The following is an 18,843-nucleotide window of genomic DNA, read 5'->3' as shown; positions in this document are numbered from 1 at the left end:
GGGGGGGGGTTGTTCTATATTTTACACAGGCCAGCATTGTGCTGTCTCGTACGTATTGAACTGCCAGTAATTTGGCAGCCAAATATGAATGCGTAGGACATTGGCAAATACGAATGCCGACAAAACAGAAGCATAGTAAGTTTGATGTATTCTCCATTTGTATTGTGGGGTCATTTGTACAGGGATCGGCCATTTTCGGCCACCTTAGTAAATTTACCCCTGAGGAGCAAACTCCAATAAGCAAGTCTCTGTGAAGAACCTCTTGCTAGGTAAGTGCAGTACGGGGAGTAATCAGCAGCCAACAGGAATGGGGGTCTGGAAAGCAGCAGCAGGGGAGCATGAGGGGGAAGGATGCGAGCTCTTAGCACAAACTTTATGGGATGTGCCTGTGGGGGCAAGTGAAAACCATGTCATTAGCCATTACTTACATTTCTTTATGCCTCTAATGCTACTGTGCATGCACGGTCTGCTGACCACACATGTGGTGGCCATCCTGCAGTAACTTGCTGGTGTACTTTAATTATTTTATTGTCCCAGAGCAAAATTGTTTGAGAATCCCTGGTCTAAAACATTGATGTTTCTTTTGTATTCAATGCTTTTGTAAGGTGTGCTTTGATGGCAGTTCTGGCCTTAGTAAATTGGCAGGTTGCAAACCCACCGGTATTTCGAACCCACTGCTTAGTAAATTTAGTCCCTAAAACTTATTAAATGACACACAAGTGAAGAAAAAATGTACCTTGAACTTTTTTTATTGCATAAACAGTGCATAAATATATTTACAGTCACACATATATTTATATTTATTTGTATTCAAAATGGAGTCTCTGAGTGAGCATTATTGTGTAAGCAAGTTTATGTCCTCCAGAAGCAGCATGTAACTTACAATGTCCTGGACTCTGCAGCCAGGGATAGCAGGATGGCTTTCGCAGTGTTTTCAAACAGAGCGGCTCTGTTCTGCTGTTCTCCTTTCTTCACCCAGTGTCCATAGATCCTGAATGCACAGGCATCAATCATCTTCCGAATAGGCTTAATTGCATATGGGTCCCTTACAACGATCTCCTTGGTAACTGGTTTCACACGGCGATAGTAGTGATAAATACGGACGGAAGCCAAAACTGTTAAGCAAACCACCTGGAACGACAAAACCTTTTACTCATGTAACCATTATCTTATTTATTTATTTACAATTTCTTATATAGCGCATACATATTCCGCAGAGCTTTACATTGTATCACCTACTTTGGTCCAAAATGTTGTTGACTGATTGGGTTAAGGTTAAATTAACCTCAATTGTAGACTCCCCTCCTACACTATCTCCTTCCCCCATTAGGTCTGCAAGGTCTAGGCAGTCGGGATACGCCCCTAAATCGCCAGGCATATCCGCCCACCCCCATCGCCCTTCATGACGTAATGATGTCACGCCGCGCAACGTAGAAGAGGAGCTGGCTGTCACGCCTCACGAGCCGTCAGCCGAGTTCTGCCAGGGGACTGATGTGAGGAGCAGTGGCCGTCTGTGTCTTTAAAAAAGGTATAGACCTGGCTAATGTTTGTATATATATGAGTATGGTTGATCTTTTTTTGGGGGGGGGGGGGAGGGGGGCCCTGTCTGTGTGGTCAGTCCTGGGCCCCACAATTACTAGTGGCAGCCCTGATGGGTTTTATTCTGGTTGACTCACAAGGCAGCCTTGCGAGTCCAACAAGGGTCACCTGCATGGCCGTCTGAACCCCTGCTAGCATTCAAATGGATGATTTGCATAATCATCCATTCACAGCCTTGGGTGCGGGGGAGAAATCATTTGATGGTCGGCGACCATCGAATGATTTCTCGCAGATCTGAGACAGCTCACACACAGTGGCTGTACATGAAAACCTATGCGCATGCACAGTTACAAACAATCGGTCCCCCGTGTGAACGCACAGGGGACCAATTAAATCTGATTAACCCCTAATGACAGCAATTAAATCAGGTGTGGTGTCGTTTTTTCAAACACACTGCTCCTCACTTGATATGTTGTGTGTGCTGATGAATTGCACATCCACTCCGGAGATTTAGCATCTATGATACATTTATTTTTTGTGTTCTGTGTGTTTGTGTTCTACAGTTTTTGTGTGTGTGTTGTATTATATGTGTGTGTGGTGTGTTATGTATGTGTGTATCTGTCCATTGTGTAAGTGTGTGAGGTGCGCTACGTATATATATGTGTGTGTGTGTAGTGTATTGTGTGTATCTGTGCAATGTTTAAGTGTGTGTTGTGTGTTTGTTTTTGCGTGTTGTACTGTTTTTGGGTGCATGTTGTACTGTGAGTGGTGTGTTATGTGTGTGTGTGCTGTGTTGTGTGTATCTGTCCAGTGTGTGAGGTGCGCTAAATATACAGAATGTATGTGTGTGTAGAGTGCTGTGTGTGCATATGTGGTGTACTGTGTGTGTGTGTGTGTGTGTGTACAACGTGTACGTGTGTGTGATGTGTAGTATATGTATATACCAAATTATTCCCAATTGTTTAAAGCCTTCACCATAATGTTAGAATGTGTTTGCATTTATACTAAATAACAGCAATGAAATCAGGTGTTTTGTTTCTTTAATCATCTGTTTCCCAGATCGTCCATCTTTTTTCCAGATCATCAATCTTGACAAATTGAACCTTGGTGTTTTTTAAATGTCTAAGGGAAATTTCGCAAAAATGCCTTCAGTGTACACCACCGGGTCCAGAAGTACCTTCTTCCCGAATTTGGCGTCTCTGAGTACCACGGTGTGTACCCAATGCTACAGACACGCACACACACACTCTCTTCAATGTATTATATAGATAAATAGTATGAAGGAACATGGTAAATGTAAATCACTGGGTATTGGTCAATTACTTTTACTGCCTGATGCGGTTGACCATTGAACTGTAAAACAGTCGGCATGCAAAAGTTTTGCCTTACCCGACCATCCGACGTTTGGTGATTGGTCGTGGCAAACCACAAGATTATAGTTTCCCTTAACTCCACCATTACAGTACTAGGTCCAAATGTAATAGGATGTGAGAATCTTAAAAAAAAAAAATGGAAAACCTCTCCCAAAATCTATCACTTTCTAATTCTCTCACGCTATTACTTTTGGCCCCAGGCTTTAATCCTTTGAGTGCCAAGTGAATTTTTTAAAAATAGGTGTAAAAATTGCAAATCAACCATTTGTATTCTTCATAATGAGCTGTAATATTTACCTTATATAGGATATATATTCTTTTTTTTTCACAGCAGGGTTAATTATAATTATGCTTGAGCAAAGGTAACTTAATTAGTACTTCAGTCAATCTGACTTAACGATTATCGACCCGATCCGCTGCTAATCAGAGAATTGGGCCAATAATTGTACATTAGGGATGCTGTCAGCCTTCTGGCGTTCATTCAATATATTGACGACAGCATCCTGGCTGCCATCAGAAGAATGGTGCCAGAATCTCAAAAGGATCAGAGTGCAGATACCAGAATACCTAGGCCAGCATCCCAATTGGGGGAGTTGCAGGCAGCACAAGCATGGGGTATAGGGGTTAGGTTTAGGCACTAGTAGGGGAAGTTAGGCTTAGGCTGCGGGGAGGGGGGGGTTTAAATGGTCGGTTACAAGTTAGTGTTAGGCTGCTGCAAGGGAGGGTAAGTGGGTTAGGGGAGAGGGTTAGGACACATACAGAGCCCACGTCGGGATTTTCCATATCGGAATGTCTGGGTTGGTCTTTGGACCATTGGCATCCCCACCGCTGGGAATCAAATATCATGTATAATCTATGCCCAGCTTTATTATATATCCTAAATTAATCATGTAATCATCCCTATGCACTTGCCAAACATGTCTGCATGATAGAGAATTATTTACCTTAAACTTTCTGTATGGACTAAAATGGCGCACCTCTTCTACAACATACTGCTGGAAAAAGGGGTGAGCTAGGGCCTCATCTACTGTCAGACGTCGCTCAGGGTTCACCACTAAGAGCCGGGCAATCTAAAGAGAGACAATGGTAGTTTTAGTTTCTTCTTTCTAATACATACTGTATATAATTATCATATTTTTTAAAAACACATGGCCCCATTCAGATCTAGGAGTAAAGTGGCCTGGCAAAACCAAGTTGCACTACAAGGGAAAAGGCGTAAATGTAAGATATGTATCATATTTAGATTGTAGAGGGCTGCTGGTTCTAGTTTAGTCCAAAAGCACAGTTGAAAATAAAGTGACTTCATGCATACATACATACATACATACATTACATGTACTTCCCTCTCATTGCAGCATGGTTCGCACAGGTACATATTTCAGATGCAAGGTGAGAAATCAAACTTGTGCTTTACCAAGTCTTTAACAGTGTCCGACCGATCATCCCATTCTGGAGAACCAAACTGGTAATCTCCATTCATAATCATCCGTAACATCAACATCTGTTTCCTGTGCCAAAATGGTGGGGATCCAGCTAAGAGGGTGTACATTATGACTCCACTGCTCCACCTGCACAGGAGAATGAGAAAGGAGATAGTGATACACATTACACAACAGAAGTGAACACACACCAGTGCATATTGTATGCCATATAAGAGGCAAGAGCTCTACTCCACAATGACTTTTCACCATATAAATAAAACCAAAATGAAAGTGAAATCCTGTGCATAAAGACTAATGTCAGTCTTAAAACAAATCTCATATACAGCCATGCACCATCAGCTCATTTAAGGCTTAACTTCCAGCCCAATCACTCATTGTGGTATATTTACCAATGGTCAATATTGATCGATTTTGACGGATTTTTACTGTTTAAAATCTATTTTAACTGATGTTGGGCTACCAGGGATAAAAAAAAACACATTTATTAATGGCTGATTTTTTATATTGATTTTTAAATGTTAGTAAATTTGTGTTTTAGTCCTTTTAAGCCTAACCTAGATTAATATTTTAAGTGATGTGAAATAGATCAAAATATACCCCCATGTATCCAAATTCCCTTCCCAAGAAGTAAGGTAAAGTCAGCCTAACCCATATATTAGCAGGGAGAGCACCTCACAACCTAAAACAAGACAGCCACGGCTAATGTTCTATCCAGGAAAAAGAAAGACGGTAACTATCTAAAACAGAACAAGCAGAGTAAAGGCCCATACACACTGGGCGACTTTGAGCTGAAAGTCGCTCAAAACAGCAGGTTTGAGAGGCTTTCAGCTCAAAGCTGCCCAGTGTGTATGGTCCGACGATGAGCGGTGAGCGCTGCTGCGCGCTCCCGCAACATCGCCGGGCAAGCCACTCATCTGCTGGTTATACCAGCAGATGAGCGGCTTTCAGGACGGCTTTGCATAGCTCTGCACTATGCAACGCTGTCCTCCCCCCTCCGTCGGCACCGGGCAGGGGGAAAGCCGCTCAGTGTGTATGCACTGAGCGGCTTTCCCCGCAGCAATGATTCTCATCATCGCTGTCCATACACGCTGGGCATAGTCGCCCAGTGTGTATGGACCTTTAGTGATAAAGCAAGACAACTCCTATCCCTAAACAATAGTATAAGACACCAAACCTTGAGTCTGATACAGCATGGATTGCAAAAGCAAAATGTTTCTCTAATGGGCAAAACCATGTGCACTGCAGGGGGGCAGATGTAACATGTGCAGAGAGAGTTAGATTTGGGTGAGTTATGTTGTTTATTTTTACACTGCAATTAAGTTTTCAGTGTAAACATATCTCACCCAAATCTAACTCTCTCTGCACATGTTACATCAGCCACACCTGCAGTGCACATGGTTTTGCCCATTAAAAAAAGATTTAGCTTTTGCAATCTATGCTGAATCAGGCACCTTGCTCATAATTTACCCTGTACAGAAACCTTCCATAAGTAAGTACCCCATTAAGACTCCCGATGCTAAATGTATGCTGACCCAAGCTGAAGATTTACATTCAGACAGGAACATTAAACCCCATGCAATAGACAGTATAAAGCAGTTTACATTTAAGAAACATTAACTTACATGTCCACTTCTTTACCATATCCCGGGTGGTATTCATCCATAGAGCATTGAAGAATTTCAGGGGCCAAATATCCTGGGGTGCCACATATTTCTTTAGAAAGAAAACCAATAGAACTACATTACTAGAAGTCAAAAGTTTTGCTATGTCTGATAAATATACCTGTTTTCATAGCAATTACAAAATGCACACAATTAGCTATAACTAAATTGTGTCACAGAAATTAATTTGGCTGTACCACATATAATCTGAAGGTCACAGCATCACTTGCAGATGGCACCTCCAGGCTATAGGATACCATATAATTAATGAGGCTACTCGCCACAGCGTATGTTACAAAAGTATGCAACCGGTGGCTATTTTACCAATGGGCTGCAGGATTTGGCAAGAGTTTCAATGAATAAAAAGCTTAACTTCCTAATGTTTCAAGATCAATAGTATCCAAGGTGATGACAGCATGGAATTCCAAGGATGAAACATAAATCTGAAAATACATTGGGGTAGCCGTATTAAGCCTTAACCAGAGATAAATGCAAAGCTGATAAATGTCCAGCCAATCTCATCCTGTCATGTTACAGGCTGTGTTTGAAAATAGTCAGTAAGGAGCTGATTGGCTAGACGTGCATCTCTCTTTATCTCCCTTGCATTTATGTCTTGTTAAGGCTTAATACATCTGCCGCATTGTTGGAAGTTCAACTACCAGAATAGTGATATCCCTGCATTAATATGAGCCAAAAGAGTAAAGTAACTGCAGATTAACCTGTTCTTTTAGCATCCAGTTTCATGAAAAACTAACACCGTCCTACCAGACAACGGGAGATCTGAAATAGTTGGCGGTGTATAAACTCATCACATCTGGCTATACACGATTGTGAGTTCAGTGATGCCAAGACAACAGGTCAGAAACTACGGTGCAGCTGAATAAGGTGATATGGTTACAAGTACATATGGCTCCAGATTAAAGAAGTCTACAGCCTTGAGAAATTATAACTGTGAAGGGTTCTGGAAGTTCTGTTATGTTGTGGTGTTATATTTTCAGACATGGTTTGGGTGCAATCATTCCCTTAGGAGCCAAACTCAATGCTAATTGCTTCTAGATGGAACAAAGTCATCAGCTCCACCATGTGTTCCAACATTTCCTTCCTGATGACAGAAGTGTCCTCCATCATGACACTGCCTCCAGTCACAAGTCTAATATATTATGGCCTTTTCAGTAAGTTCACCTAAGCCCAGTTGAGCATGTATGGAATGTTCTGGAGTAATGCCTGAGATAGCCTTTCTAACAGCTCTCATTTGAATGATTTTCTTATATAAGAATGTAATTCCATTCTTACAGCACAATTTGATACAATGGTAGACTGAGGTGTACATGTATTTTACCCGCATTTATAACGTGGGTATATCACTTCATGCTTCACCTCTTTACTGCGGCAAAGCAGGAAGCAGCAGTACCAAAATGTATTAGCATCTTGGATGCTGTAGTGGGGGAAGTGAAAACTCACCCCTCTGAAAAATTGCTGCCAGACACCCACAGCACATCAGCTTAGTGCTGATGCGCTGTCTTACCCCCGGGCGACTCACTGCTCATGAGGGAGATCTCGCTACTTTCACAAGATATCACATGCTGCCCAAAGCCACCACAGGATCACAAACACTGGGACTCAGATGAAGACTTTGATGTTTATTTTCACACATGCCAAGTTGATTACATATGTGATCATAATTACAGGCAGTAGCATACAGGCAAACTCATCACAACAGACTCTTGGAAGGCTCCAATAAACCCTACAATAGAACACCCTCGGCCTATCGCTTGGGTAGCTAATCCAACATCAAGAGCAAGGTGACTCTGCCCTGGAAACCCTTATATCAGGAAATCACATACTGTATGCTGCTGATTACCCACCTGGGATTCTTCTACTGCTTCCAAAACCTGGTCTGGATCCTCCACATTACTTTCATGTGGGGAGATGCTGTCTCTGCCACACTACATGATGGAGAAGCGTCAGGGCCGCCAACAGGGGGGTCTGGGGGTACTTGAGTCCCGGGCCCTGCCGCTCTGACAGAGGGCAGAGCTCGGGCAGCTCTGTCTGGGGGAGGGGTGGGTGGGCCGGGATTTTGCCAGTCCTGGGCCCCATAATTTCTGACGGCAGCCCTGAGAAGCATTATCAGTGCACAAGACAGCGCTGATACTGCTCCTCCCCCATAACGACTGCTTCTTACATCAACCCCTAAATCTCATGATGGATGAGAATGTATTGTCCTTGTGCGCTATCTAGTGACTTCACATAAGCATTTCCTTTTTTTGGGCCACTACTTGTATGTAAGAAAAAAATGAGTATGGCAAATTTAGAAAACTATCCTTTAAGCTTTACCAGTGGTTCTCAACCTCGTTCCTCAGGACCTCCCAACAGTGCACTTTGTCCAGGTCACCCTGCAGCTGCACAGCTGCACTCATTAATCACTGACTTATTTTAAAAGATCTCAGGTGGAGCTCATTATTTCACCTGTGATTCTGTGTGGAGACCGGGAAAACGTGCACTGTTGGGGGGTCCTGAAGACCGAGGTTGAGAACCACTGAGCTATACTGTACCCCTGCATTGTTACCGCACAATCATAATAAATTCTATAGAATACTTTCATACCAAACAAAGAACACATAATATAGAACTGGCCTGTTGATGGTTTATACCGTACAGTGCAGGATCCTTCATGACACATAAGGAGCATTAGCGGGTGATTCTTACCTTTTAGCTTTAGACCTTCAAAGATCTCACAAGAGAATCCAAAGTCTGTCAGCTTAATGTTCATGTTGTCATCCAGCAGAATGTTCTCTGGCTTTAGGTCTCTGTGCACGATGTTCTTTGAGTGCAGGTATGCAACAACTTCAAGCAGGGCACGCATTATTTTTCTGCAAGACAACAAATATTAAAAGAGAATGGTATGATTCACTGACTCCACTGAAAATATTTAATTTATGTATGTAATATTTACCTTTATTAATCTACCTTTGTGACAACAAGCCATTATACATTATTATTCGGCTATTATTACTAATACTACAATGGCAATGCTGTTATGCTTAGAAACATTTGCATGTTGGGCGTAAATATTAAAATTGGAGTATTTTTTGTGGCTAGAGGAGGAGTCGCACTTATCAAAGTGAACGAAGCTCTAATATGTCGTGTAACAGATCCCTGATTAGTACAGAGATGAATAACTTGGGAATAACCGTGTTTTATGCAAAGAAAAAAAAGAAAATGTAAAAGAAAAAAATGTATGCCTTGGCTTTTCCTTCACATTGCTACGCTTCCTATCTGTACTTTTCTTTATGATAAAAAGTTGTAGCTAGGGCCTGGAATGGTACAGCCATGAATATTGGCCTGCACTAACAGCCATGTATATATAGCTAAACAATTGTACATTATTGCCAGCCTTGTACAACAAAGAACCTACGTAATGTACAATATATTACAGGTTACCATTATAACACTCTGTGGTGTTTATTTACTAAGATGGGAGTTCTATTGAATATGGGATTTTGCTATGGGCAACCAAACAGATTCTATCTGCTATCTTCTAGAACAGGCATTCCCAACCACGGTCCCCAAAGCACACCAACAGTGCAGGTTTTAGTGATATCCAGGCTTCAGCACAGATGGTTTAATCAGAATCACTCAGGTACTAATTAAGTCACCTGTGCGCAAGCCTGGATATCACTAAAACCTGCACTGTTGGTGTGCCTGGAGGACCGTGGTTGGGAATGCCTGTTCTAGGAGGTGCAGATAAATAAGATTATTCAATAGAAATCCCATCTTAGTAAATAAACCCCTATGTGACTAGAACTGGACTTGTACTTCCACTGTAGTAAAACCTCACAAGGGGCGGGATGCTCTGTATTCTCTAACACCCATCCTCAGTGTCAGCGGTGCAGACGGAATCGCCAGCAATGGCGATTCCTGCAGAAGCCTATGGGCTTCTTACCGCAGCGCTGTGTGAGGGATCCATCACGGATCCCTCCCAGCATGCCCTGGCTATGGCGCACTGCGCATGCGCAGTCAGGCTCTCGGGTTTTAGACTCGGAAGTCCAGCGCCGTGGCCGCATCGCAAGGGACAGCTATTATCGCAAGAGCTGTTCCTTGCGTTAATAATCACATATGTTAGAGCATATGCAATTATTAACAATGCGGTACCCTGTGAAGGGGGGCGTTAGAGGGCTGCGGATGTTAGAACATTCCGCCCATGAACATTACAGCTTACTACCACTCACGGACCACAAACACTTAGGCAGGTAATCAATGCGGCCGGCGAGGGGGTTAAACAGCGAGGATTGCAGAAAACCAGCGATCCTCGCTGTTTAACCCCCGCGCCGGCCACTTGCTCTATTCAATGTTCTGGGGAAATCCTCGCCGTTACAGGACAGCGAGAATTCCCCAAAGCCGCGAGTCTCGCTGGTTCAGGAGCCGCATACGCCAATTCCCCCTCGCTCAAAAAATGGAGCAAGGGGGAATTGGCGTATGCGGGGGCTGCGTTGAATACTGACAGGGTGAGTGGTGACAGCGAGCAGGAAGCTCTGCTCGCTGTCACCACTCGCCCACAGCATTGAATACCCCCCTTACTGTTTACTTCTAAATATTTAAATACGATTTTACACCATTCATGTATTAACTGAATCATAAGAGCATGGGTACATTACATGTTACCAATGTACAAATGCATATACATTTTTTTATTTTTTTTACAGATGTGCAAAGACATTTCTCAGAATAAGTGAGGCTACAAGGTGTTAAGGCCCCCATACATTATGCGATTTGGGCCTGATTTCACCCGATTCCGGCAGATCGGGCCAAGAATTTGTGTGAAATTATCCAAAATAGCATGTGTGTGAAATCCGATCCGATCACATTGGATCGGAGCTGGAGATCATACCTGCTGCACGTAAGATCTTTGGATCGGACCCACTCCAGGCAGCGGGGAAAGGAGATCACATGCAATACATTGCATGTAGGAGTACCAAAAGCAATGTATTGTATGCGATCCTGCCGCCCAGTAGCCCCAGTGCGGTTGAAGAGGGATTGGATGGGACTTCACAAAGGGGAGGAGTTCATTTATGTATGGGTACCTTTAAATTGAAAGATTGGACTGAGACGTGACTGTACCCCCTCCAGGTATGTACCAATACTCACTGCATGGTGGGGTAAATGGGTAAATCAGGACACCTAGCTCGTCCCATCTGGACACCCAATAAAACAGCCACAATATATGAGTAAAGCAACACAAAGGAGTATGTGAAATTATACTGTATCTGTACATTCAGTTTACATAAATGAGTTGTATAATGTAATAATGAGTGTAATAGCATGTAATATGAGTGTCAGCTGACAGAAGCCAGGAGGTATGGACAATACTGTACCTTGTTTCCTTCTCACTAAGGGTGACTTCTTCTGTAAGGTAATCAAACAATTCCCCTCTTTTCATCCTACAAATAGATGACAGAGCATTTTCAATAAGACTGTTAGTTTTCTATTTTTATTAATATACATAATACAAAGAAGATACATTAAGGGGGAGATTCTGTAAAGCAGAAATGCGGTAAAAACCCCGTTTTCGGGGTTTTTACCGCATTTCTATATGCTATATGCCCCCTCCGCAGTGCCAGCGCTGCGGAGGGAATCGTCAGCAAAAGCTGACGATTCCCTGCAGAAGCCTATGGGCTTCTTACCGCAGCGCTGTTTGAGGGATCCGTCACGGATCCCTCCCAGCGTGCCCTGCGGCCGGCGCCGGGGTCTGCGCATGCGCAGATGGACTCCCGGGTCACAGACCCGATAGTCCAGTGCCGGCACCGTTACAACATCCCGCCCCATATCCATTACTTTTTACAGGAATTGATACTGTGTCACACATTCTGGGGGAAATTTACTAAGAAGGCCGATTACAGCCAATCCCATGTACAAACGGGCGCGACTGGGATCATCCATAATCAGCCGAAAATACAATCTGAGTACTTAGTAAAATATCTGTATTCTCAGGATTTGTATTTTCCGATGGTAAAGTCATTCGTATCTGGCTGCCGAGTTACTGGCAGCCAAATAAGTATGACCGCCAGCATACATATATTATTTTAAATAAATAAATAAAAATGAAACAGCGTGAGATCCTCCCGCCTGGCTATAACCAGTCCCGGGCTTATTGAGCCAGTCCTGGTGGCAGAAATACAGTACAGGGGGAGAAAAAAGCTGGGGTCCCGCTGTACTTCTATAACCAGCACCATGGGCCTGATTCAGACCTTCGATAGGCTGCCTATATTCGGAGCCTAGCAAGCAGGTTAATGCCGCCCCTGCGAACGCACACCAACCACGCTGCTCGAATACCCTTACTACGCTGCGAGTGTATGTGTACGATTACCCTCACGGCGGAAAAACCATTAGATGGTTGCTCACCATTGAATGACTTTTCCTCGGTTCGCAGCAGAAGAGTAGCCCAGGACTTACTTTTCTGTTGCACGTTGTTGTCTGAATTGGGGGCAGGTGCTGATGTCATGTGACATCATCCACCCACCCCGAGCAGGCTGGGGTCCACCCAGCGTTTCTATGGGCGTGCACACTGTTTTTGTGGGCACGGGCATGACATGCCGGGTGTCCACCCTGGAAAGCCCCCTGCTTGTCAATCAGTCAGCGGGCGTCCTGGTGAAGGTGCTCGCTGTGGGGGTCTGCACATTCGCATTAGCATGCGCTGTCCCCCCACCATCAGGGATGGGGCGGAACTCGTTGCTCAATGAGCAGGTCTGAATCGCACCCTATATGTGACCAGTAAAATTCTTTACTATTATGTTTAGAGTCAATATAATACTTTATCTAAATGTACAACTGTGAGAGAATTCTGACATTGGTATTCTCCTATTCACATATCATTTGTCAACATATTGAAGCCTATTTACTAAGATGAGGGTTCTATTTCAGATGGGATGTTGCTATGTGATACCAATCAGATTCTATCTATTATCTTCTAGAAGGTGATAATAAATAAGATGTAGATTCTGATTGGTTGCCTATAGAAACATCCCATCTGAAATAGAACTGCCATCTTAAACCCCATTGACTGTTGACAAACTGTTTGTATACCGGCCCAACATTCGCATGGCGCGTACATTCGTACGGCATGAAAATAGATAATTTACATAAACATCCATTCACAGCCCGCAGGGGAACACCCAAGTCATTCAATGGTCGCCAACCATCGAATGATGTGGAAGGCACACACATCTAAGGTTGCTCAATGCACCCTTAGATGTGTGTGTGCACTCTGAGGGAAGTGGGCGGGCAGCTGACGGTGATGCCAGCTGTCCTCCCCCCGCACCTTAAAAATCTGTAAAGGTAAGTTAATATATTTTTGACTGTCAGAGTTGTACTTTCATCATTAGTGAAAATGTTTTACAATTTCCATCAGGTTTAGGGGTCATTCTGGTAATTTTGGTGTTTTTTTTCTGCGCATTCATATATTAATTTATGCACATGTGCAGGGTCACTGGATGCTTGCTAGGTCGCCGATCCTTTCGCAAGGACTGATGCTGGCCAGAGGCATGGGGCGGCAGAGTCAGGTGTCGTCTATGGGAACACCCAGCATTTCCTGGGTGTCATGGAATTGAATAGATAAGAGCGTGGTTGCAGAACAGAAAACAGAGAGTTGTAGTAAATGGAGTACAGTCAAAGGAGGGAAAGGTTACAAGTGGGGTACCCCAGGGATCTGTACTTTTTAATATCTTTATTGGTGACATTGCAAATGGAATTGAGGGTAAAATGTGCATTTTGCAGATGACACAAAGCTATGCAACAGGGTAGACACCAGGAGGGGTAAAACAAATGATTGATGATCTAGGTAGATTAGAGGAATGGTCCAGAGCATGGCAACTACAGGTTCAAAATCACGCACTTGGGTCTCAAAAATCCAAAGACTAAATATAGTATAAATGGCACTATAATGGAAACTACTGAGGAATAGAGGGATCTAGGTGTCACTATTTTAGGGGACTTAAAAGCTGGTAGGCAATGTAACAAAGCAATGAAGAAGGCAAGTCAGATGCTTGGTTGCATAGGGAGAGGTATCAGCAATAGAAAGAAGTAATAATGCCACTGTATAGGTCATTGGTATGACCTCATCTAGAGTATTGTGTTCAGTTCTGGAGGCCATATCTCCAGAAGGATATAAATACATTAGAGACTGTATAAAGAAGGGCAACTAAAATGGTGCATGGCCTACATCACAAAACGTACCAGGAAAGACTAAAAGATCTTAATATGTATATTTTGGAGCAGAGGAGGGAAAGGGGGGACATGATAGAAACTTTCAAATATATCAAGGGCTTTAACAAGGTACAGGTGGGAGACATTCTTCACAGGAAGAGGAGCAGCAGAACACGAGGACATGCAATGAAACTAGAGGGAGGAAGATTCAGGGGAAATGTGAGGAAGAATTACTTCACAGAAAGAGTAGTAGATAAGTGGAATAGCCTCCCATCAGAGGTGGTAGAGGCAAATACAGTAGTACAATTTAAACATGCTTGGGATAGGCATATTGATATCCTTACAAAAAAATATGGTTTGAGGTAACAGATTTAAAAAAGACTAGATGGGCCAAGTGGTTCTTATTTGCCATCAAATTCTATGAATTGCTGATGGAAGGAGTTGTGCCGGGGGAGGGCGGCTGACATCACATTGAGAACAAAAGTATTTAAGTCTTTGGCGCTAGGGACCAGGTGCTGTATCTTGTTCCCCTGCAGCCACCACAAAAGAGGATTGCCAACCTCTAAAAGACACAGAGAATGCAAAGAAAATTGCGGGGCGCTCAAGGGTGAACAAGAAATATGAAAATTTATTAAAAACAAAAAACCAATATTAATAACAATGAACATACAATGCATTTAAAATCACAATAAATGGTGCACCATTATACCTAACTCTGAGATGTAAGCGTGACCAAATGTCGGGGATTTATTCTCATAGGTCAATCAATTGAGTCCCAGTGCAATTCTTGATAAGGACTACAAACGTCCAAATTAGCAGTTGTGGTTCTCAAATGTGAACTGTAAAGCGCATTGGTTTCTTTACCAGAAAACGCTGATGGAATCTGTGGGTGCCCGTGCAGGTGGAGGGCAAGGACTTCTGTCGGGTAGCTGGGTGACAGTGTCCGTCCTGCCTCCACTGTGTGCTGGTTGCACGGCAATGTACACAGTTAATGCGGTCAGTACTTGGCAAAGTTGCGCCGCAGCGCTAGCTCACCCCTGGATGCCGCTCGGCTGTCTCGGATGTATTCACGGGATCAGCCTTGGGGAATGTCCCGACAGCAGCCGCCTCCTTCGCTGCAGACTCTCAGGCTAAGAAGCTCACACTGCGCTCTGTCACTGTGTCCGTGAAGACAGTGTGTGTCTGCGGTAGATGGATGAGGCAGGATCGGCTCTGATGGTGTAAGTGAGTCGGCAGCAGGGGTGTCCTTCTTTGATGTCCTTTTGGGGAACGCGTTTCGCCGCACACAGGGCGGCTTTCTCAACCAGAATATGGAGACATCCTCCCTGACCGGCCTTAAATGCTGGTCTCCTTAATTCACCCAGGTGTTCCTCGTTGATTAGACACCTGTACAGCCCTGTTGGTCTCGCTTGTATTTTCCCACTTTGTAATATATTCTCTGTGGGGATGTTAACTTTTCGCTTGCGTTTAAATAAACTTTTATAGTTTCAGTTTAAATTTCATTTAAGCATTGCATGTTTATAACAGAAAACCTAATAACTGCAGATATTCAATTTCCATAAGAGTATATAAAATACATATAGAACAATTGTATAAAAAAAAAGATGTATTGCAATAGCGGATAGACTCATGCTGGCATATTAGTGTGCACAATATAATCGACATATGAGTGGGTAGACAGGTATCGAGCAAAATTCTAGATGATACGCTAGATGAGCATATATTATCATAATTGCTAGACTCAGCTGTAGCCCCTACATGGCATTTACATTAGAGACATATATAGCTGTTTCTGATTTTATTAATCATAACATTTTTAGTGCGGTTACAACCACTGTCCTCACAGCAGTATGTTTTAATGCTAAAATATCGTTAGAATCATAAGGATGGAGATAGATAGTAACCAAATCGGATAGCGAGTAGCAAGAAACGAACAAACAATTACTAATACTAACAAACTAATAAAAAACTAATAGTACGAATAATAATAATATTATTGTCTTATTTAGTAAAGAGATTTTTTAGAGAAATTTTTGGATCAATCAGCAGTGGTTGATAAATGTACATATACAGATTGGATAGATAATCAAGATTTATAAATAAACATACACAATAAGGATGAATTGTTAATTATGTAACCATTTGGAAAATACATGAATGTATTAATAGTATTAATAATATTGAAAAAATCTAAAAAAATCTAATAAATAAAAATATTAGTAATTGGAATAAAATATAATAAATAAATATTCAATAATGAATAATGGATAATATCCATACATAGTATTGATATCGCTAATGGTACTACTATTATTCAATAGGGGATATTTGGGAATAGATAGAACCTTCGAGAGATGGAAAATTTCTATTGTAATATGTATATACATAAATACGGGGACACAGAGCTTCAAATTCCCATATATGATGAACTTAATGGGATATTTGTTTAGAATAGAGATGCAATGAGGTTTCCTATGGGAACAAGGCACATGTGCAAACCCCAATGGGTCTGCTTAGCCAATTATTCGCATAGGAAATTCCCCAGTTTGATGCATCATGTTAAATAACGGGGTATGGGAAAGAAAGGGGGATTCATTTAATGTGCAAAGCTGACTCTGAGTGCACTCTAAGGTGCAAAGTGGATAGCGAGGGGATTATTTTAAAGGTATTATTCTTTCAGTTCTCTATCTTAAATGAATTCCAGATCTATATTATCGTTCAGGCCCTGGGGTTTAAGGGACTGTAATTTAAGAATCCATGCTGCCTCCTGTCTGCACAGAGTCCTAAAACGGTCCCCACCACGATTAGTTATTTTGACCTGCTCAAGTCCAATCACCAGCATTCCTTTGGGGTTGCTGTTGTGCATTTCAAAGTAGTGTCTGGGCACACTATGATTCATTTGCTTAGTAAGGATATTTCTCCTATGTTCTGTTACTCTGTTTTTCAGTTGGCGTGTGGTCCGTCCAACATAATACTTCTGGCACGGACATATTAAAAGATACACCACATAACTTGTGGCACAGTTGATAAACGATTCTATTTCAAAAGATTTTCTTGAGACCGAGGCCTCAACTGTCCGTCTCTTATTGCTAACATGATCGCAAGTGAGGCATCTGGTATGGTTGCATCTGTAGAAACCCACAACTTCTGGTCCCACTAAGGTTCTTTGTGTGGATTTAGCTTTATCCTGTTCCCTAACCTTAAGCATGCTTGGGGCTAGAATGTTTTTAAGACTCCGGGCCTTTTTAAAGATAATAGGGGGTTGTACTTCAAGATTGGTTTTCAATATAGGGTCAGTGCTAAGGAGTTTGTAATTCCTTTTAAGGATTGATGCAATTTTACCAGCTGCTACATTATGTGTAGACACAAAAAAGGGGGTTTTGTTTTCAAAGCTAGTTGGTAACTTTTTATTTTTGTTTTTATTTTTATCCTTTTTAAGCATTTCTTCTCTTTTGAGGTTTCCAGAATAGGTAGAGGCTTCTTCTAAAACTTTTTGTGGATATCCTCGGTTTTTAAATTCACCCAGTAGAACTGTAGCTTGTTCTTTAAACTGAGTGTCTGAGGTGCAGTTCCTGCGGATTCTGTGTAGCTGACTCTTCGGCACATTATTAAGCCAGCTTTTTTTATGATTGCTGGAATAAGGAATAAAGCTGCACACGTCTACAGGTTTTTTGTAGCTGGCAACTGTAACTGTACCCTCCACCACCTCCACCAGAATATCAAGAAAATTAATTTGTGTTGGATGGTGTGTGCACATGAAGGATAAACCAAAATCATTAGTGTTCAGGTAAGAAACAAAATCTGAAATGGATAAAGGATCACCGTGCCAAATAAAGAACAGGTCGTCGATATAGCGACCATAGAGGACCAGGTTCGCCGCATAGTTCCCCTCCCACACAAATTCTTCCTCAAAAGCCCCCATGTATAAATTTGCAAAACTAGTGGCGAACCTGGTCCCCATCGCTGTACCGAGGACCTGTAAGTAGTGACAGTGCTCAAACAGAAAATAATTGTGAGTGAGAATGAAACTTATAGAATCTAATATAAATTTACGACTCTCCCCTGAAATGTCCTCATCTGTAGCAAGAAATTTGGAAACTACCTCTACACCTTTTTGGTGGGGGATATTGGTATAAAGTGCCTGGACATCACAGGTCACAAAATGATATCCAGGATCCCATTGGAGGCCTTCAACCAACTGGATGAATCCAGTGGTGTCCCGTATATGGGATTTCAGGGAAGAGGCGTGTGACTGTAAGAAACTATCTACAAACTGTGACAAATTAGATGTTAAACCCCCAATCCCCGAAATAATAGGTCGCCCTGGTGGATCATGCAGTGTTTTATGAATCTTGGGGAGGTGATAAAAGATGGGAGTGACTGGGTAGGGTGTGTGCAGAAAATCAAACTCGTTTTTGTTAATAGCACTTTCTTCTAATGCTCCCTGTAAAAGCTCCAACAGTTCCTTTTTAAACATGGGTGTAGGGTCTTTTAGAAGGGTCTTATAAAAAACCTCATCTGCCAACTGCCGTTTTGCCTCTTTAATATAGTCCTCAAAATCCTGAACTACAACTCCCCCACCCTTGTCAGCCGGCTTGATGACAAGGGTGGGGTCATTGGATAATCTCT

General features: G+C 42.5%; 1 protein-coding gene across 2 annotated transcripts in view; it reads right to left on the bottom strand.

Annotated features, from left to right (window-relative positions):
- Window positions 1–727: 727 nt before the first annotated feature.
- The window catches only part of PHKG1 (phosphorylase kinase catalytic subunit gamma 1), a 56,028-nt gene continuing 37,912 nt past the window's right edge, over window positions 728–18,843 (bottom strand). Inside the window, exons 5-10 of one of the 2 annotated variants that reach the window (XM_083174069.1) lie at window positions 11,388–11,453; window positions 8,722–8,885; window positions 5,977–6,067; window positions 4,327–4,480; window positions 3,857–3,982; window positions 728–1,131 (exon numbers count right to left, since the gene is read on the bottom strand). In XM_083174069.1, coding sequence (XP_083030195.1) covers window positions 880–1,131; window positions 3,857–3,982; window positions 4,327–4,480; window positions 5,977–6,067; window positions 8,722–8,885; window positions 11,388–11,453 — 853 coding nt within the window. In that variant the 3' untranslated portion in view covers window positions 728–879. The remainder of the gene's footprint in view (window positions 1,132–3,856; window positions 3,983–4,326; window positions 4,481–5,976; window positions 6,068–8,721; window positions 8,886–11,387; window positions 11,454–18,843) is intronic. The other variant, XM_083174068.1, reaches the window with a different exon arrangement.

Source organism: Crinia signifera, chromosome 2 (genome assembly GCF_055691185.1).
Source record: "Crinia signifera chromosome 2, ASM5569118v1, whole genome shotgun sequence".
NCBI lineage: Eukaryota > Metazoa > Chordata > Amphibia > Anura > Myobatrachidae > Crinia > Crinia signifera.
This window is presented reverse-complemented; position numbering and strand designations above follow the sequence as displayed.